Consider the following 22586-nt stretch of genomic DNA (forward strand, 5'->3'; position numbering starts at 1 on the left):
CTCAGGATGAATAGCTGCTGCAGAATATCCTTTGGCTGTAAAAAACCTTATGACAGCACGCACTTCACATTTGGCGTGGTTTTCTATTGCAGCACACTTTTCAAACTGCCACAAAAACTAAACTAGCACAGGTACGACGTTCACTCGACCACGGCTTGATGCCGACTGACCTGTTGAGTGCGTGAACGCACAGATGGCGTCGCTACTCCCCCCACAACCCGCACTGTGACCAATCGGAGGTTACTTTCTGAACCGCCCTCGTATAAGGAAGGTGAAAAAAAATGCCAAACAATTATAGACCCATATCAATAGTTCCCATTATATGAAAACTTGTAGAAAACAGTATGCATATACAAATTTACAATTTTTTTGAAAGTAATAAATTACTGAGTAATAGCCAGTTTCACTTTCAATCTCAGCTATCAACAACAAAAGCAGTAGAGTTTCTCCTCAGTAACATATATGAAGGATTTCAGAACAAGAAACTCAGTTGTGCAACACTGCTGGATTTAAGTAAAGCCTTTGACTCTGTCACAAATTACATAACGATAAAAAAGCTAGAATATTATGGTCTTGTAGATAAGCCATTACAACTATTTGAGTCACATTTAAGCAGCAGGATACAATTAGTAAAGGCAAACAACCAAATATCGGCACTCATGAAATTAAAGAGAGGAATCCCACAAGATCCAGTGCTTGGGCCTTTCCTGTTCGTTGTGTATATCAACGGCTTCCCAAAGAATTACTTGCCATGTGATGATATAGATGGTATACGGTATGCTGATGTCATAATGCTGATTACAAATCGAGACAATCAGCTACATGTCTTAAAATGCAAGGAAGTAGTAACTGAAATGAGCAGTGACAGGTGCAGTGCCTATCTTTTATCCATAAATAAAATAAAAACTGAAGAGATTTATTTCAGCCTCAAGATGTTTAAATAAGACACACACAGTGTTAAACTACTGAGATTGCATTTAGATCAAAAACTCATATGTGATAAGCATACAGATTATCCATGTGGCAAACTTGCTCATACTCTCTTCCTATTGCACAAGCTGAAACACATTATTTGCAAAAAAATTATTATTTTCTGCATATTTTGCATTCTTTCAATCACAACTGCAGTATGGAGCACTACTTTGGAGTTACTCAATAAGTTCAAGTAACATCTTCAAGTGCCAGAAGAAAGTAGTTAGACATATATTAGATCTAGCACCAAGACAAAGCTGCAAAAACACTTTAAAGAACTTAAGATAATGACACTGTCTAATATGAATATCTACAACTGTTTAATATATATGCTTATGAAAACAGAAGCAATTTTACCTTAAGATACCAAGTCAGTGGCCATAATACCCAAAATAACGGTAACCTAGATCTTCTGTATACAAGACTGGCATTAATACATAAGAACTATAAGTACCCATGTTTGAAATTCTGTAACAAACTACCAGAGACAGTGAATGATCTACCAATGAATAGTTTTAAGCATACTATAGAAATGTGGTTCAAACATATGCCATATTATTCAGCTGGTGAGTTTCTAAACAGTGATACACAGGAGGTATGCAGTTAGCAGCCAGTAATTACATAATGAAGTATCCCTACATCTGTGTGACAATAATTTATAAGCATTCACAATTTTTTTCTACGTGGTACTTTAGTTAAAACATATTTATATACAATAATGTTGTACAATATATTATTATTATTATTATTATTACTGTTATTATTATTATATTAACACTGTGCAATACCACAGTATGTATGATTATTTTATTATCGCCCTTGTTTTAGCATATGTATCTCCTTGTCCTGCATATGAATATTTATGTAACTATATTTTATTGACTTTCACATATTCAACACACTGATGAAGCCAATTGTATGGAAAACATACCAAACAGCAAATAAAGATTCTGTTCTATTCTATTCTGTTCACTTATCACTTTTTGTGAAAAGCAACAGATGGTGGATGGACTAAGTTTTCTTCTATTTGCCTATTTAATTTAATATTTTGATTCTATGTACCCTGAAACTCTCACTGAGTCAAAATTCTTCAATCTTTTTCTGATTTCTATGTTTATTACAGGAAATAATACAAATAGAAAAATGAAAATTATTTATTTCAGAATCCAGTTGTCTTGAGAGGTTTTAACAGTCAGCTTAAACTGGTGTGTGTGTGTGTGTGTGTGTGTGTGTGTATATATATATATATATATATATATATATATATATATATATATATATATATATATATATATATAAAAACAAAGATGAGGTGACTTACCGAACAAAAGCGCTGGCAGGTCGATAGACACACAAACAAACACAAACATACACACAAAATTCAAGCTTTCGCAACAAACTGTTGCCTCATCAGGAAAGAGGGAAGGAGAGGGGAAGACGAAAGGAAGTGGGTTTTAAGGGAGAGGGTAAGGAGTCATTCCAATCCCGGGAGCGGACATATGTCTGCTTGTGTCTGTATGTGTGGATGGATATGTGCATGTGTGCGAGTGTATACCTGTCCTTTTTTCCCCCTAAGGTAAGTCTTTCCGCTCCCGGGATTGGAATGACTCCTTACCCTCTCCCTTAAAACCCACTTCCTTTCGTCTTCCCCTCTCCTTCCCTCTTTCCTGATGAGGCAACAGTTTGTTGCGAAAGCTTGAATTTTGTGTGTATGTTTGTGTTTGTTTGTGTGTCTATCGACCTGCCAGCGCTTTTGTTCGGTAAGTCACCTCATCTTTGTTTTTATATATAATTTTTCCCACGTGGAATGTTTCCTTCCATTACATATATATATATATATATATATATATATATATATATATATATATATATATATATGGGGAAACATTCCACATGGGAAAAATTTATCAAAAAACAAAGATGATGTGACTTACCAAACGAAAGCCCTGGCAGGTCGAAAGACACACAAACAAACACACACACACATATCCATCCGCACATACACAAGCAGACATTTGTAAAGGCAAAGAGTTTGGGCAGAGTTGTCAGTCGGGCGGAAGTAAAGAGGCAAAGATGTTGTTGAAAGACAGGTGAGGTATGAGTGGGGGCAAATTGAAATTAGTGGAGATTGAGGCCTGGCGGATAACGAGAAGAGAGGATATACTGAAGGGCAAGTTCCCATCTCCAGAGTTCTGACAGGTTGGTGTTAGTGGGAAGTATCCAGATAACCTGGACGGTGTAACACTGTGCCAAGATGTGCTGGCCGTGCACCGAGGCATGTTTAGCCACAGGGTGATCCTCATTACCAACAAACACTGTCTGCCTGTGTCCATTCATGCGAAAGGACAGTTTGTTGCTGGTCATTCCCACATAGAAAGCTTCACAGTGTAGGCAGGTCAGTTGGTAAATCACGTGGGTGCTTTCACACGTGGCTCTGCCTTTGATCATGTACACCATCCGGGTTACAGGACTGGAGTAGGTGGTGGTGGGAGGGTGCATGGGACAGGTTTTACATCGGGGGCGGTTACAAGGGTAGGAGCCAGAGGGTAGGGAAGGTGGTTTGGGGATTTCATAGGGATGAACTAAGAGGTTACGCAGGTTAGGTGGACGGCGGAAAGACACTCTTGGTGGAGTGGGGAGGATTTTGTGAAGGATGGATCTCATTTCAGGGCAGGATTTGAGGAAGTCGTATCCCTGCTGTAGAGCCACGTTCAGAGTCTGATCCAGTCCCGGAAAGTATCCTGTCACAAGTGGTGCACTTTTGGGATTCTTCTGTGGGAGGTTCTGGGTTTGGGGGGTGAGGAAGTGGCTCTGATTATTTGCTTCTGTACCAGGTCGGGAGGGTAGCTGCGGGATGCAAAAACTGTTTTCAGGTTGTCGGTGTAACGGTTCAGGGATTCAGGACTGGAGCAGATTCGTTTGCCACGAAGACCTAGGCTGTAGGGAAGGGACCATTTGATATGGAATGGGTGGCAGCTGTCATAATGGAGGTACGGTTGCTTGTTGGTGGGTTTGATGTGGACGGATGTGTGAAGCTGGCTGGCCATTGGACAGATGGAGGTCAATGTCAAGGAAAGTGGCATGGGATTTGGAGTAGGACCAGGTGAATCTGATGGAACCAAAGGAGTTGAGGTTGGAGAGGAAATTCTGGAGTTCTTCTTCACTGTGAGTCCATATCATGAAGATGTCATCAATAAATCTGTACCAAACTTTGGGTTGGCAGGCCTGGGTAACCAAGAAGGCTTCCTCTAAGCGACCCATAAATAGGTTGGCGTACAAGGGGGCCATCCTGGTACCCATGGCTGTTCCCTTTAATTGTTGGTATGTCTGGCCTTCGAAAGTGAAGAAGTTGTGAGTTAGGATGAAGCTGGCTAAGGTAATGAGGAAAGAGGTTTTAGGTAGGGTGGCAGGTGATCGGCGTGAAAGGAAGTGCTCCATCGCAGCGAGGCCCTGGACGTGCAGGATACTTGCGTGTAAGAAAGTGGCATTAATGGTTACAAGGATGGTTTTCTGGGTTAACCGATTGGGTAAGGAGTCCAGGCATTCGAGAAAGTGGTTGGTGTCTTTGATGAAGGATGGGTCGAAGGTGTTGATCTAAATAGGCAGAGATACGTTCTGTGGGGGCTTGGTAACCAGCTACAATGGGGCGGCCGGGATGATTGGGTTTGTGAATTTTAGGAAGTAGGTTGAAGGTAGGGGTGCGGGGTGTCGCTGGGGTCGGGAGGTTGATGGAGTCAGGTGAAAGGTTTTGTAGGGGGCCTGAGGTTCTGAGGATTCCTTGAAGCTCGGCCTGGACATCAGGAATGGGATTACCTTGGCAAACTTTGTATGTAGTGTTGTCTGAAAGCTGACGCAGTCCCTCAGCCACATACTCCTGATGATCAAGTACCACGGTCATGGAACCCTTGTCCGCTGGAAGAATGATGATGGATCGGTCAGCCTTCAGATCACGGATAGCCTGGGCTTCAGCTGTGGTGATGTTGGGAATAGGATTAAGGTTTTTCAAGAAGGATTGAGAGGCAAGGCTGGAAGTGAGAAATTCCTGGAAGGTTTGGAGAGGGTGATTTTGAGGAAGAGGAGGTGGGTGTCGCTGTGACGGAGGTCGGAACTGTTCCAGGCAGGGTTCAATTTGGATAGTGTCTTGGGGAGTTGGATCATTGGGAATAGGATCAGGGTTATTTTTCTTCGTGGCAAAGTGATATTTCCAGCAGAGAATATGAGTGTAGGACAGTAAATCTTTGACGAGGGCTGTTTGGTTGAATCTGGGAGTAGGGCTTTGGATAGGACAGAGTTTTCAGATTGGGAGAGAGGTTGGGAGGTTGGGAGGAAAGGTTAACTACTGAATTGGGGTGTTGTGGTTCCAGATTGTGTTGACTAGAATTTTGAGGTTTTGGGGGGAGTGGAGCTGGAAGTGGGAGATTGAGTAGATGGGAGAGACTGGGTTTGTGTGCAATGAGAGGAGGTTGAAGTTTGCTGGAAAGGTTGTGGAGGGTCAGTGAGTTGCCTTTCCGGAGGTGGGAAAGCAGGAGATTGGATAGTTTTTTGAGGTGGAGGGTGGAGTTGCACATCTGGTCATCCATACATAATTGTGCATTTGTCATTACTCCTGTTGTCTATGGTCTGTGGTGCAGCACAATTGCTTTGGTGTCAGTTTCAGGGAGCACCATTTTGCCATTCACAGTATACTTTGACCACCACAGCAGGTGAAGAGTTTACAGACTTAGCCATTTTGGAAATGCTTCCACTCTTGGCCCAAAAACCAAGATCGTGACCTGGATGTCACGTAAATTGCTCCATTTTCACATTACAACAAAGACTGCACTGTTTTCTACCCCCCACCCCTCCCCCTTGATGGGCTTTATGTATCCTCCACTGCTGGTGCTGCCACCTGCCATGTGTGAATGGTAGTTGTACATTGATGTTGAACATATTTAATGGTCATACTAATGTGACTGGACTGTGAACAATGTTTTTCATGTATTTTTTTATTTATTTATTTATTGTTTGTCCCGTAGATCAAATCAGTACAATGGCTTGTACAACTGATACGGGATAAGTCAATACAAATATACAGTTTACAGGAGTCGAAAATAGTAAACAAGAGTATAGAAGAAAGATTATTTTACATTACCTACCAAATTATGTTACTTAAAGTTACAGCTTTACAGAGAATTGTTACATGATGTGACAAGACTGACTTAATAACATTCAGCTTTGATACATTATCATGCACTAAGACAATTTTGATTCCAAATATTCCTGGATGGTATAAAAGCATTCTTTTATTAAAAGAGATTTCACTGCCTGTTTGAATTTATTTATTTCTTGGATTTCTTGTATAAAAGTTGGAAGATGATTATATAATTTTATTCCCATGCACTTGACACCATCACTGTACAGTTTTGTTGAGTGGGGAAGTATTCTTAGAGAGGTTTTTGATCTTGTGTCATAATCGTGGTAGTCCATATTTTTGCTAATTTTGTTGATACTTTTTTTGGTAAAGAATAATAATTCTAGTATATATTGGCATGGGAGGGGCAAAATATTTAGTTTCTTAAATAATGGTTTATTAGTGTCTCTCTGTTTTTTGAACATAATTGTTCTGACTATCTTCTTTTGCAGTTTGAATATCTTAATTGATTCAGAATTTTGGCCCCAGAAGATGATTCCGTAGTTAAGTACAGAGTGAAAGAGTGCATGGTACATTGTGGTTAGGGTCCTTGTGTTAGTGACGTTCCTTATTGATCTAATCACGAAGCATACTCTACTAAGTTTTGTGCTGGTAACGTCAATGTGCCTTTTCCATGTGAGCGTATCAGTAATAGTGACCCCCAAAAAATTTTATTTCATTTTCAAGTTTAACATTATTTTTTTTCCAGTGATATAGTTGGTAGTAATGGATTTCTGTTTTGGGCAGTGTGAAAGGTTATTCCAATTGTCTTTTTTGCATTAATCAGCAGCCTGTTACTTTGAAGCCATCGACTTATTTGATCTGTGGTTCTGTCTATATTAGATTGGAGAATTTGTTCGGGCGCAGATATGAGTATAGAGGTGTCGTCAGCAAATAAAAGGGTTTTTGTGTTTGGTAGGCTGTGAGGAAGGTCATTTATGTAAAGTAAGAACAGCAAAGGGCCCAGGACGGAGCTTTATCCTACAATGACATATGTTGCTTTCAGTTTGTTTAGAGTATTTAGTATCAGAGTATTTAGTATCAGTAATTTTGCTTGGATTCTGTTTGTACATTTCAAATAAGCCTCAATATGTGGTTGTTTCCTTCTCAGGTTCAATGGTTCAAATGGCTCTGAGCACTATGGGACTTAACATCTGTGGTCATCAGTCCCCTAGAACTTAGAACTACTTAAACCTAACTAACCTAAGAACATCACACACATCCATGCCCGAGGCAGGATTCGAACCTGCGAGCGTAGCGGTCGCTCGGTTCCAGACTGTAGCGCCCAGAACCGCACGGCCACTCCGGCCGGCTCCTTCTCAGGGTATACCCCCGTACATAACTTATGTATTAAAATTTCATTGGTGCTTCTGCTCTTACAAACTTCCTCCAATGGTTCACATAGCAGCCCTCAGTTTTTAAATGACTTTTGATGCAAAAAGCACTTGAAAAGCTATGGTTCCTCATTGGGCAATGGAGAGACACTTGTTGGGAACTGTTTTGATCAGGAAACAGACTAGTATGAAAAACTAAATTATGACTGTAATGAAAATGAGATGGACATGTAGCCACAAGAATGGATAGTAAATGGGACAAGAGTGTTCTTCACAGCATTTAAAGAAATAAGAAAGTCCATGACAATCGCCAATGTTAAATGGCTAGAGGACAATAGAAAACATGCAGGAACAACATAGATGCATATAACTGAAAGTAGTGTCTGACAAATTCTGGAGGAGACGCTTATCCTGCAGAGTGTGATTGTTATGACAGCTATTCCTGACATAATCCAATTACTCCTTTCATTTAGGCTCATCTTTTTCAAAGTAACAGCGTAATGTGCTAAGTAATGCATTATGCTTTTCTTTGTGCTCCTGCACTTATATGCTTCCCACATGTTACGATGTCGGTAATCTGTGCAGGGCAGTCCATTACTGGGACATATGACACAAGTGACACCCAATCACCTGACCACGTTCGAAGTCCATGAGCGCTGCAGAGTGCCCCATTGTGCTCTCTCACTATGTCTAATGGTTACGGAGGTGTTGATATGGAATACCTGGTGGTAGGTGGCAGCACAATGCACCTAATATGGAAAATGTATGTTTTGGGGGTGTCTGGAGACTTTTGATCACATAGTGTATTTATATTTGTTAATATTCTATCAATGACTGAGGCTGGTGTCATTGTCATTCATGTTGTGATGTCTATCATAGGTTTTAAATTAAATGTTTATTGCAGGTTCAGAGGACCAATTTTTAATTTTGGTTCTTGTTTAGAAGTCAGTATTATAAGCCCAACATATATAAGAGGACTATTCAGAAAATAACAGACATTTTGGTCTGTCGCGGCAGTGAGTGGGTCTACAGCCACCACCTTGGTGCAATCATGTTCCTACGCTCAGTACGTCTTCAGCGTCCAGAGGTCTAGGTCTCTGCTACTTTGCTTTCTGTGACACATTAAAATGTGCACTGCAATAGAAAATCCCACCACTTGTGAAGTATGTTCTTTGATTAGGTTTTTGTTGGAAAAAAACTGCAAACCAATCGAAATTTATCATGACTTTTGCAATGTGTATGGAAGAGGAATAATGAGTGAAATAAAAGTGAGGCAATAGTGCATACCAGTGTTCACAGTGATGACCACATTGGTAGGCCTAGCCTTGAGTCTGATGAACTGGTGATCAAAATCAATGACTAAATTAATGAAAATCATCATTTCACAATTAAATAACTTTCACAACATTTCCACCGAATTTCACAGAGTTTAGTACTTGAAACTGTGGCAGAGAAGAATGGTTACCACAAATTTTGTGCTAGGTGGGTTCCAAAACTCATATTAGAAGACCACTAAAAACAGAGACTGGACGCAACACCAATCTTCCTCAAATATTACAAACAAAATATTAACAAAGTTATTGACTGCATCATAACTGTGGATGAGACTTGAGTGGAGCATGTCAATTGTGAAACAAAAAGGCAGTCAATAGAATGAGGACATAAATTATCTCGAGGAACCAAGGAAGTGTTTGCAAACACTGTCAGCAAAAAAGACCATAGCTGCTGTGTTTTGGGACACTGAGAGAGTGATTCTCATCGATTTCCTTCGATGCACAAAAATTACCTCAGAGAGGTGTTGTCAAACACTCCCAAAGTTAAGGTGGATGATTCAAAACAAGTGTCATGGAAAACTTAGTGCAAAATGCATGTCCACATATGGCTAATTGTACCTGAGAGTTCCTACAGGCATTTGGATGGGAGCTGTTTAATCATCCACCATACATTTGGTGCCAAGCAACTACTACCTCTTCCCGACAATGAAGACGTGGCTCACTACACAATGCTTTGATATGACACCGATCTGCATGCTGGTATAAACCAGTAGTTGTGATCACAGGCAGCAGAGTTCTACAGAGACGGTACTGGGAAAACTTGTACCATGGTATGATAAGTGCCTCAATTTGAATGGGAGTTTATAGTTTATATAGTTTAACAGTATGTCTTTAAAACGTATATAATAAAATTTGGTTTTTCAGTATTGATAATTTTTTATTTAAAAACATCTGTTACTTTCTGGATAGCTCTAATATTTTTTCAACTTGTGCTCACTTCAGTCCAGGCCTCTCCTTGCAAGCCTAATAAAAGACAAGCTACAGGTTTTTAGCTGAGTTATAGAAAGCCAGTTGGCGTTAAGAACCCAACTCAGCCATAAGCAATAGCTTGTGGCCAGCAGCATTTCACAGTTTGATTGTAGTCCAAACTCTGAGCACCTTGGATATTGTAATTTGCAATATTAAAGAAACGTATGAGTAGATTACTTGTTGAAATATTGTAATCCACATGAAGTCATGGAACATTGTATCGTGATAATCTACTAGCGACTCGCCATGACTTTGCAAGGATGGTACAAAGTATCTATGACTAGATGAAGTATTTATAATATTTAGTGATATACACAAGCCTTCACTATGAATCAGTCTATCTATCCATGAAAACTATATCAAATTCCCTCCAGCAGTTCCTGAGATTAGCCTTCACATAAAGACAGAAAAACACAGTGGGGGCTTTAGTTTATAATACACACATCAAAAAAAATTTTGCGTCACCTCGGTTCTGAGAGTTCCGGAACCTGTACAGAAAACTGGAATAGAGGTCAACAAAACATCATTTCTGCCCTTTTTACTGCTCATGAAAACCACACATTACATGTTGTACCACCATACAGTGAGACCTTCAGAGGTGGTGGTCCAGATTGCTGTACACACCAGTACCTCTAATATGCTGTAGCATGTCCCCTTGCTTTGGTACATGCCTGTATTCATCATGGCATACTATCCACAAGTTCATCAAGGCACTGTTCGTCCAGACTGTCCCACTCCTCAATGGTGATTTGGCATAGATCCCTCTGAGTGGTTTGTGGGTCACTTCGTCCATAAACAGCCCTTTCCAGTCTATCGCAGGCATGTTTCACAGGGTTTGTGTCTAGAGAACATGCTGGCCACTCTATTGGAGCAATGTCATCATCCTGAAGGAAGTCATTCACAAGATGTGCATGGTGGGGGGTGCGAATTGTTGTCCATGAAGATAAATGCCTCACCAGTATGCTGCCGATATGGTTGCACTAACGGTCGGAGGATGGAATTCACATATTGTACAGCCATTACGGCACCTTCCATGATCACCAACAGCATACGTCGGCCCCACATAATGTCACCCCAAAACTGCAGGGAACCTCCATCTTCCTGCACTCGCTGGACAGTCTGTCAAAGGCATTCAGCCTGACTGGGTTGCCTCCAAACACGTCTCCGACAATTGTCTGGTTGAAGGCATATGCAACACTCATCAGTGAAGAGAACATGATGAAAATCCCAAGCAGTCCATTTGGCATGTTGTTGGGCCATCTGTACCACACTGTATGGTATCATGGTTGCAAAGATGGACTTTGCAATGGACGTTGGGAATGAAATTGTGCATCATGCATCCTGTTATGTACAGCTTGAGTCATAACATGACATCCTGCAGTTGCATGAAAAGCATTATTCAACATGGTGGCTTTGCTGTCAGGCTTCCTCCAAGCCATAATCCATAGGTAGCAGTAATTCATTGCAGGCCTGAGTGAGGCATGTCATCGACAGTTCCTGTCTCTCTGTATCTCCTCCATGTCCGAACAACATCGCTTTGGTTCACTCCGAGGCGCCTGAACACTTCCCTTGTTGAGAGCCCTTCCTGGCACAAAGTAACAATATGGATGTGATTGAACTGCAGTATTGACTGTTTAGGCATGGTTGAACTACAGACAAACGAGCCGTGTGCCTCCTTCCTGGTGTAATGACTGAAACTGATCGGCTCTCAGACCCCTCTATCCAATAGGCACTGTTCATGTATTGTTGTTTACATTTTTGGGTGGGTTTAGTGACATCTCTGAAGAGGCAAAGGGACTGTGTGTGTGATACAGTATCCACATTCAACCTCTATCTTTAGGATTCTGGGAACCAGGGTGATGCAAAACTTTTTTTGATGTGTGTATATACGGATAATACACAAACCTTCCTCATGAATCAATCTGTCTAGTAGTGGAAACTTATCAAAATCCCTCCATTAGCTCCTGAGATTAGTCTTCATGTACAGGCATAAAAATACAGCAGGGGATTTTAATTTATCATATGTATAGATTCTAGTGAGGTTTCCCTATAATCTGAATTAGCTGATAGCTCCAACACCAATTAAATATGGATCAGATAAAAATACATATATTAATAACTCATCATTACATGAAATAATTGGTTATGCCTCTGCCGTAAGTTCAGTACTACCATTTATTTCAGTTATCAGACAAGTTATTGACCAATTTTTCACCTGCAGCATGTTGCAAGTAAGTCATCATTAGTTTGTGGTAATAAACTATACACACAAATCTTCCTAGTGAATCAGATTGTCTGTTAGTGAAAACTGTATCAAAATCCCTACTGTAGTTCCTGAGCTTAGCATGAACATGCAGACAAAAACCATGGCAGTGGAGTTTAATTAATAACATATATAGATCTTCACTCCTACCTTGGTATGATGTATAGTCCAATTTTGATATAATACTGACTAGCTTAAGGTATTACTTTCTGCTCTGTTTAACACCATTTTCTCAGACGTTCCAAATTTCATTTTATTCATCAATGTGCATATAATTTTAAATGCGTGAGCTGAGATGTCTCTTGAAACAATTAAATTATAGCTTTATCATTTTTTCATCCACTCTAAATGGCCAGAAATGGTTACTTTTAGTTCCAATTTATGCATAACGTATTTTTGTTTTTGTAGGAGTGATAATTTTATAAATTAACTAAAAAAGTATTTATTTTGCAGCTTTAACATTGAAGTTAATTGAAAATTCAAAAATGATGGGAAAATTCACTTACGTACTAGTAGTGCTGGTTTCGCTGCAATCATCAGTTCAAGGAAGAGCATACTATGAAAAAGAAAGCTATGGAGCAGCATCCAATCATGTTGAGAATTTGACTGAAGGAAATTTCTCCTATGTTGCTTTGGAGGAAGTGAATGCTCACCACGGAGTACATGTTGCTAGTTGGCGTTGGGATGAACTAGGCTTGTTCTTCACTTTTACAATCTTTATTGTAGTTACAGGACTAGCAAAAGTTGGTGAGTATTACTTAATGTTTTACTATTCTCAGCAATTAGTACATGTTTATATGATATCACCTTCTTGCTGTATGGAAGAAGATCCCATTCATTGTTGTTGTGGTCTTCAGTCCAAAGACTGGTTTCATGCAGCTCTCCCACTACTCTATTCTGTGCAAGTCTCTTCATCTTTGAGTAACTACTGCAACTTACATCCATTTGAACCTACTTACTGTGTCTGTCTCTTGGCCCCCTTTACAATATTTACCACCCACACTTTCCTCGAATATTAAACTGATGATTCATTGATGTCTCAGAATATGTCCTACCAAACAATCTTCCAGTCAGCAGGTGATGTTTGAAGAGATTACTGGCCCCTATTTTGAACATAACCAAGGTAGATTCTTCCTGCACATTGGTCAGGGGCCTGAAGATGTTGTAATAAAATTCTGAAACTGGTTGCCAATTAAAATAAGGTTGAAAATTGGTGCCTGAAAGGTATTTAATTTGACATCCTCTATCAAAAAAGTGAGACCTGCAATCATTTTTAAAAAAGATGGACATACAGAGTGACATTGTGCCAAAAAGTTCTTTCCTCCCCATTTCTGTTCAGTACTTGTTCATTAGTTATGTGATCTAGGCATCTAATGTTCAGCATTCTTCAGTAACACCATATTTCAGAGGCTTCCATTATCTTCTTTTGTGACCTGCTTATCGCCTGTGTTTCACTTGCATAAAAGGCTACACATCAGACAAATACCTTCAGAAAAGACACCCTAAGACTTAAATTTATATTCAGTGTTAACAAATTTCTCTTCTTCAGAAGTTCTTTTCTTGCCAGTGCCAGTCTACATTTTATATCATCTCTACTTCACCCATTATCAGTTATTTTACTTCTCAAATAGCAAAATCATCTACTGCTATTAGTGTCTCATTTCCTAATCTAACTCCCTTAGCATTTCCTTTATGTACAGTTCCAGAAATAAAGTGTTAACATTAGGAAGTTGAGATGATATTTTTTTTTTTTTAAATAAAAATTAATACTTGTATTAATTCACTAAAATGTGTTCCGCTGCATGCGTCAGAAGAAGGAAAAGCATATGAGTCTATACTATTTACAGGCCAAAGTTATAAAATCTATACTTTTATGCTTGTAGATTGATATTCAATGTAACACCAATGCACAGTTGACATGTAGATGCCTCCTTATTGAAGGCAGTCCCTCATGTTGGTATGGACCTTCCAGTCAAAGTGTTGGATTCATGAACATTTCACAAGATCCCACAGATCTTGGGGACCTTGTAGTAGGATGTGAAGTTGTACTATTTTGCAGTTGTACTAAATACGATTGAGACTCTAAGGTTGTTGACCAGTTACAGTGCATCATATGTCTTGTTGAATTTCATCTTCTTCCTATCATTATATGATGTTGTTATCAGTTATTAAGTAAATCTACAGATCACTGTCAAATTTACTTTTTTTCTCTTTATATTTATTGATACTCAACTCAGTCATGATGAATAGCTTTCCTTGTAATGTATTACTACAGGTTTTGAAACACATACTGGTAAGCTATGTGGACTATGAGTGGTCTCACAAATCCACAGATGCCAAAGACAAACAAAGTAACTATACATTTTGACTGCTCATCCACAGTTAACTGCTGCTTTGTGTGTAACACCTGTTTGAAGATATGCAAAGGACAAATGTCACAAAATATTAAAATACACAGCTATGATGATTCATATGTTAATAGCAAATACAGAAAAAGTAAAAAATACTAATATATATTCAACTGAAACACAGTTTGGTTTAACTACAGTTTGGATATCCTTCAGTTGGTGTAAATACTGGTTTGTCTTGTACAGCACAAGTTTTGGCATGCACTTGGATCTGCAAAAGCCCACCAAGAAATTTCTGAAATGCTAAGCTTTCTGATTTGAATATTTCATAAAGTAAGATGGGAAGTCCAGGAAGTTGTCACAAACCAAAATATTATTTAAATAAGAGTATACATTTTTGGAAATGGAAACATTGGGACTACAAAACAATAACAGTGGAATTTTGACAAGATCTCTTTCCAAGATTCAAAAATTTTGGTAAAAAAACTAATCACTTTCTAAAATATTAAGTTTAAGGAAACAGTAAGATGTTCATTGCAAAGTGGAGAATGAGGACTTTCAAATGAGGTATGGCAATGCCAAAACAGAGTGTTATTTCATTACTCTTAACAGAAATCTGTAAAATATACTGTGAGTAATTAAGTTACACAAGATACAGCATGATTAAGGAATTAGTTATTTTATGTAATTGTGATATATGCATTAAGAACGCAAAGTGACCAATAAAAAAAGTTATAGAGTGGAATTTTTGCAAGTGGGGCCATTCCACCTTACTATATGTCAAGACTGAGAGACTTCAGGGTGTTTACCATTCTAATAAAGAGAAATGTCTTGCTGGAAGTACAATTCCATGGCAGGATGCTTTGACTGTGTCAGTAGGTTCACATTACTTGCCAGTAAGTCCCTGTATTGTTAGCCCATTAACAGCAGTGACACATATGCCAGGGGTTCCATTCCATTACCAACATGAAGATATTTTCACTGACCTGAACTACAAGAGGAGATCAATAAGTATCCACAGTATGAGTGAAGATAACATTTTTGTTTTAAACATAATTTTTATTTGTCATCATAATTTCTTTTTAGGGATATAGGCCATGCTTTTTCCTAGTATTCGGATCAGTTTCTAATCCCTTCTAAATTATAAATTGTCAAGCTCTCTAAAATATACCCCTTTGTTTCAGTGACGATCTCTTAATTTGAGTAGAATTTTTTACCTGTGACACATTTCTTCATATTAGAGAACATGAAGAAACTACAGGTAGCAAGGTGAGGTGTATGGGAGGGGGAGGCTGCAGCTCACCGAGAAATTCATGCAGTTTTTCAGTGACAACTCCAGTTCCATGTTCTGGTCATGGTGAAACAGCAGTTTCTTGTTGAGGTAGTCAAATACCTCATTGGAGTACCACCCAATGAGCATTTTGCTTTTTTCTGAGTGTTCCATGGGTATGACACTCATCACATCCCAAAAAACATTGCCATAACTTTTCTGGCCAGCGTGACCATCTTTGCATTCTTTGTAGTAGATTTACTAGAAGCAACCTATTGTTTTCATTGTTCCTTAGTTTCCAAGTGGTGACAATGCATATTAAAAAAATTTCAGGTCTCTCTAAAACTGCTCCAAACTTAGGTCTGAAGCTGAAAGTGAAATCTGCCTGTTGTCAAACTTCAGCAGTCAAAGCACTCATTGGGCTGACAAGATTTTTTATCAACAAGTTGTCATGTAAAATAATGTTTGTCATTCCCCTTTGCTACTTAATACCCTTATGGGAATAGGATTGGTAATCAGGATACAGAAAACTTAATTCCTAAATATGTTGTAGCTCGCATATATTTACACTTGACACTGCATCCATACAGAATGAAGTGTAACGAAGAACTGACTAAAGTAAAGTTAAGGTGGAGGCTCGACAGAGCACCTAGAGTTCACAGATATTAAGTTTCATGGTCGATACGAACTATCGACGACACACAGCCTCTTGCATGAATATCAAGAGCTCAGACGGAAACCCAGTTCTAAGCAAAGAAGGGAAAGCAGAAAGGTGGAAGGAGTAGATAGAGGGTCTATACAGGGGCGATCTTCTTGAGGACAATATTATGGAAATGGAAGAGGAGGTAGATGAAGATGAAATCGGAGATATGATACTGCATGAAGAGTTTGACAGAGCACTGAAAGACCTAAGTCGAAACAAGGCCCTGGGAGTAGACAACATTCCATTAGAAATACTAACAGCCTTGGGAGAGCCAGTCCTGACAAAACTCTACCATCTGGTGAGCAATATGTATGAAACAGGCAAAATTCCCTCAGACTTCAAGAAGAATATAATAATTCCAATCCCAAAGAAAGCAGGTGTTGACAGATGTGAAAATTACCAAAGTATCAGTTTAATAAGTCACAGCTGCAAAATACTAACGCAAATTCCTTAAAGATGGATGGAAAAACTGGTAGAAGCCAACCTCGGGGAAAATCAGTTTGGATTCCATAGAAATGTTGGAACACGTGAGGCAATACTGACCCTACGACTTATCTTAGAAGAAAGATTAAGGAAAAGCAAACCTACGTTTCTAGCATTTGTAAACTTAGAGAAATCTTTTGACAAAGTTGACTGGAATACTCTCTTTCAAATTCTAAAGGTGGCAGGGGTAAAATACAGGGAGCGAAAGGCTATTAAAATTTTTACAGAAACCAGATGGCAGTTATAAGAGTCGAGGGACATGAAAGGGAAGCAGTGGTTGGGAAGGGGGTGAGACAGGGTTGTAGCCTCTCCCCAATGCTATACAATCTGTATATTGAGCAAGCAGTAAAAGAAACAAAAGAAAAATTTGGAGTTGGTATTAAAATCCATGGAGAAGAAATTACAACCTTGAGGTTTGCCGATGACATTGTAATTCTGTCAGAGACAGCAAAGGACTTGGAAGAGCAGTTGAACGGAATGGACAGTGTCTTGAAAACAGGGTATAAGATGAACATCAACAAGAACAAAATGAGGATAAATGGAATGTAGTCCAATTAAGTCGGGTGATGCTGCAGGAATTAGATTAGGAAATGAGACACTTAAAGTAGTAAAGGAGTTTTGCTATTTGGGGAGCAAAATAACTGATGGTGGTCGAAGTAGAGAGGATATAAAATGTAGACTGGCAATGGCAAGGAAAGTGTTTCTGAAGAATATAAATTTGTTAACATTGAGTATTGATTTAAGTGTCAGGAAGTCGTTTCTGAAAGCATTTGTATGGAGTGTAGCCATGTGTGGAAGTGAAACATGGATGATAAATAGTTTGGACAAGAAGAGAATAGAAGCTTTTGAAATGTGGTGCTACAGAAGAATGCTCAAGATTAGATGGGTAGATCACATAACTAAGGAGGAGGTATTGAATAGAACTGGGGAGAAGAGGAGTTTGTGGCACAACTTGACTAGAAGAAGGAATCGGTTGGTAGAACATGTTCTGAGATATCAAGGGATCACCAATTTAGTACTGAAGGGCAGCATGGAGGGTAAAACTCGTAGAGGGAGACCAAGAGATGAATACACTAAGCAGATTCAGAAAGATGTAGGCTGCAGCAGGTACTGGGAGTTGAAGAGGCTTGCACAGGATAGAGTAGCATGGAGAGCTGCATCAAACCAGTCCCACAACTGAAGACCACAACAACAACAACAGCATCATCATGCAGCATGACGTGGGAGCAGTCTGAGAGGATGGTGGGAACATAATCCTCAGGCGGTGAGTGACTAATGGGCGAGTGCAAACGTGTGTTTTGGAAATGCGTGTGCATCCAGCTACCGAAATCTGGTGAGGGGGGAAATCCTCGCTAACCTGGGGTAGAATATGTTTCCCCGGTAGGACTGGATTCTTGCCAAAAACAAATTCAGATATAGTCCCCTGTAGGTTATGATCATAGATCGAACATAGACCAAGTAGCACCCATGGGAGAGCTTCCAACCAGAGACAATCATGGCATTGAAGGGCCATCCTGAGGGTGCGGTGCCATCTCTCCACCAACCCATTGCTTTGTGGTTGGTAGGTGGTAGTGTGTATTTTTTAATACCACAGATATTGCAGAGGATAGTGGAAAGGGAGGATTCAAACTGTCAACCATGATCAGTGCCGATAGCGCTCGGGCATCTGAAATGAGCTATCCACGAGCCAATGAAAACCTCGGCTACCATCTCAGCAGTAATGTTAGGGAGAGGGACAGCCTCAACCCAGCAAGAAAAATGGTCAATAGTTGATAAGATATATCTATGGCCCTCTGAAGGAGGAAGAGGCCTGATCAGATAAATATATAAGTGACGGAATCGTCCTGTGGGAATGTCGAACTTGCCCAGAGGCGGGGAGGTGTGGCAGCTGATCTTGTTGTGCTGACAAGTGATGCAGCTGTGTGCCCAGGTTTGGCAGTCCCATTTGATATTCTTCCAAACAAAATGTTCTGACATGAGATGTGTGGTGGCTTGAACACCTGAGTGGGCTAGGTTATGCAGGGCACCGGAAACCTGTCAGCACAGGTTGAATTACAGCTCCTCTTGCACTCATACTGTCCACTTGTTTTCGGCCTGCAGGAAATGAATTTATGCCCTCACAGTCACCTTCTCCTCCCACATTTCACTTCAGTCCATTTTGAATTTCCCGATGAGGTGGGAATTCTGGCTCATGGTGGAGTCATGTTGCTCATTTGACATGATGTCTATAGTCACACAATTCCCTTTCACACCCAGCTTCAAACTGTTGCTGTCCATCTTTCCCATTCTGGCTTCACCTTCTCTCTTTTTGCAACGTCTACCCAATCTCATCTTCTGCTATCACCAGAGCAGATATTTTGCAACTTATTGCTGAATTTCCTCCTCCATTTTTGCTGCTTGATGACTTCAGTGCCCACCTTCCCCTTTGGGGCTCTCCATGCCCCTGTATGAGAGGCTGAGAGGCTCTCTTCCCTTTCTCTTTTTTTTTTTTTTCATCAGTCTTCTAACTGGTTTGATGCAGCCCGCTACTAATTCCTCTCCTGTGGCAACCTCTTCATCTCAAAGTAGCACTTGCAACATGCATCCTCAATTATTTGATGGATGTATTCCAATCTCTGTCTTCCTCTACAATTTTCACCTCTTACAGCTCCCTCTACTACCATGGAAGTCATTCCTTGATGTCTTAACAGATGTCCTATCATCCTGTCCCTTCTTCTTGTCAGTGTTCTCCACATACCCTTTTCCTCCCCAATTCTGTGAAGAACCTCCTCATTTTTTACCTTACCAGTCCACCTAATTTTCAACATTTTTCTGTAGCACCACATTTCAAATGCTTCGATTATCTTTTGTTCCAGTTTTCCCACAGTCCGTGTTTCACTACCATACAATTCTGTGCTCCAAACGTACATTCTCAGAAATTTCTTCCTCAAATTATGGCCTATGTTCGATACTAGTAGACTTCTCTTGGCCAGGAATACCCTTTTTGCCAGTGCTAGTCTGCTTTTGATCTCATTGCTTCATCTGTCACTGGTTATTTTGCTGCCTAGGTAGTAGAATTCTTTAACTTCATCTGCTTCATGACCATCAGTCCTGATGTTAAGTTTCACACTGTTCTCATTTCTGCTACTTCTCGTTAGTTTCATCTTCCTTCAATTTAGTCTCAATCCATACTCTGTACTCATTGGACTGTTCATTCCATTCAGGAGATCTTCTACTTCTTCTTCACTTTCATTCAGGATAGCAATGCCATCAGTGAATCATTTCATTGATATCCTTTCACCCTGACTTTTAATTCCACACTTGACCCTTCTTTTATTTCCATTATTGCTTCTTCGATGTACAGATCGAATAGTAGGGGCAAAAGACTACATCCCTGTCTTATACTCTTTTTAATCTGAGCAATTCATTGTTTGTCATCCACTGTTATTATTCCCTCTTGTACATATTGTGTATTACCTGTCTCTCCCTATAGCTTACCCCTATTTTTCTCAGAATTTCGAACAACTTCCACAATTTTACATGGTCAAATGCTTTTTCCAGGTCAACAAATCGTATTAAAATGTCTCAATTTTTCTTTAATCTTGCTTCAATTATCAATCACAATGTCAGAATTGCCTCTCTGGTGCCTTTTCCTATATTAAAGACAAGCTGATCATCATATAACACATCCTTGATTTTCTTTTCCATTCTTCTGTACATCATTCTTGTAAGTAACTTTGCTGCATGAGCTGTTAAGGTGACTATATGATAATTCTTTCCAGTCTTTGGAATTGTGTGGATGGTATTTTTGTGAAAGTCACGTGGTATGTTGCTAGACTCATACATTCTACACACCAATGTGAATAGTCATTTTGTTACCACTTCTCCCCAACGATCTTAGAAATTCTGAAGGAATCTGTCTCTTGTGCCTTATTTGACCTTACGTTCTCCAAAGCTCTCTTAAATTCTGATTCTAACACTGATCCCCTATATTTTCTAAATTGACTCCTGTTTATTCTTCCATCACATCAGACAAATCATTGCCTCATAGAGGTCTTCAATGTACCCTTTCAATCTATCTGCTCTCTTCTCTGCACTTACCAGTAGAATTCCTATTGCACTGTTAATGTTACCACCCTTGCTTTTAATTTCACTGAAAGTTGTTTTGACTTTCCTGTATGCTAAGTCAGTTCTTCTGACAAGCATTTCTTTCTTGATTTCTTCACATTTTTCATGCAGCCATTTCATCTTAGCTTCCCTGCACTTCCTATTTATTTAATTTCTCAGTGACTTGTACTTCTGCATTCCTGAATTTCCCTGAACATTTTTGTACTTTATTCTTTCAATGATCAGCTAAAGTATTTCTTCTGTTACCCATGGTTTCTTCACAGTCACCTTCTTTGTACCTAAGTTTTTCTTTCCAACTTCTGTGATTGCCCATTTTAGAGATGTTCATTCCTCTTCAACTGTACTGCCTACTGAGCTATTCCTTATTGCTGTATCTATAGCCTTAGAGAACTTCAAACGTACTTTGTCATTCCTTAGTACATCTGTATCCCACTTCTTTGTGTATTGATTCTTCCTGAATAATCTCTTAAACTTCACCCTACTCTTCATCACTACTACATTGTGAACTGAGTCTATATCTTCTCCTGGGTATGCTTTACAATCCAGTATCTGATTTCGGAATCTCTGTCTGACCATGATGTAATCTAACTGAAATCTTCCTGTGTCACATGGCCTTTTTAAAGTATACCTCCTCCTCTTATGATTCTTGAACAGAGTATTTGCTATTATTAACTGAAATTTATTACAGATCTGAATTAGTCTTTCTCCTCTCTCATTCCTTGTCCCAATCCCATATTCTCCTGTAATCATTTCTTATACTCCTTTCCCTACAACTGCATTCCAGTCTCCCATGACTATTAGATTTTCATCTGCCTTTGTGTACTGTGTTACCTGTTCAATATCCTCACATGCTTTCTCCATCTCTTCATATTCAGCTTGAGAAGTTGGCATGTATACCTGAACTATTGTTGTTTGTGTTGGTTTGCTGTTGATTCTGATAAGAGTTACTGTATCACTGAACTGTTCACAGTAACACACTCTCTGCCCTACTTTCCTATTGATAATGAATCCTGCTCCCATTGTATCATTTTCTGCTGCTATTGATATCTCCCTACACTCATCTGACCAGAAATCCTTCTCTTATTTCCATTTCACTTCACTGACCCCTACTATATCTAGATAGAGCCTTTGCATTTTCTAGCTTCCCTGCCACTTTCAAGCTTCTGACATTCCATGTCCTGACTTCTAAAATGTTATGCTTTCGTTGGTTATTCAATCTTTTTCTCATGCTCACCTCCTCCTTGGCAGTCCACTCCCAGGTATCGAAATGGGGGACTATTCCAGAATCTTTTGCCAATGGAGAGATCTTCACGCCACTTTTTCAGTTACAGGCCACATATCCTGTGGATAATACACACTGCATGTCTTTAATAAAGTAGTTTCCATTGCCTTTTGCATCCTCATGCTGTTGATCATTGATGATTCTTCCACCTTTAAGGGCAGTTTCCACAAGGACATTTTGATTACTAATCAAAGACACTACCCCTAGATCGCAGATGATCTTCTAGTAAATATCTTCAACCAATTCAATCTAATGTGTTTGTACACAGATACACCCACATTTCTTTCCAATTTGACACACTCCTTTTCCCACTTGGAACTTTCAATCTGTACTACTCAGCTTTCTCATCGT

At 39.5% G+C, this 22586-nt stretch overlaps 1 protein-coding gene across 2 annotated transcripts in view; it reads left to right on the forward strand.

Annotated features, from left to right (window-relative positions):
* LOC124794862 (Na(+)/H(+) exchanger beta-like) overlaps positions 1-22586 on the forward strand; it is a 677818-nt gene that overhangs the window by 492415 nt on the left and 162817 nt on the right. For both annotated transcript variants that reach the window (XM_047258533.1, XM_047258534.1), the window contains one exon: positions 12496-12789. In XM_047258533.1, the coding sequence (XP_047114489.1) occupies positions 12528-12789 (262 nt within the window). In that variant the 5' untranslated portion in view covers positions 12496-12527. The remainder of the gene's footprint in view (positions 1-12495; positions 12790-22586) is intronic.

Source organism: Schistocerca piceifrons, chromosome 4, assembly GCF_021461385.2.
Source record: "Schistocerca piceifrons isolate TAMUIC-IGC-003096 chromosome 4, iqSchPice1.1, whole genome shotgun sequence".
NCBI lineage: Eukaryota > Metazoa > Arthropoda > Insecta > Orthoptera > Acrididae > Schistocerca > Schistocerca piceifrons.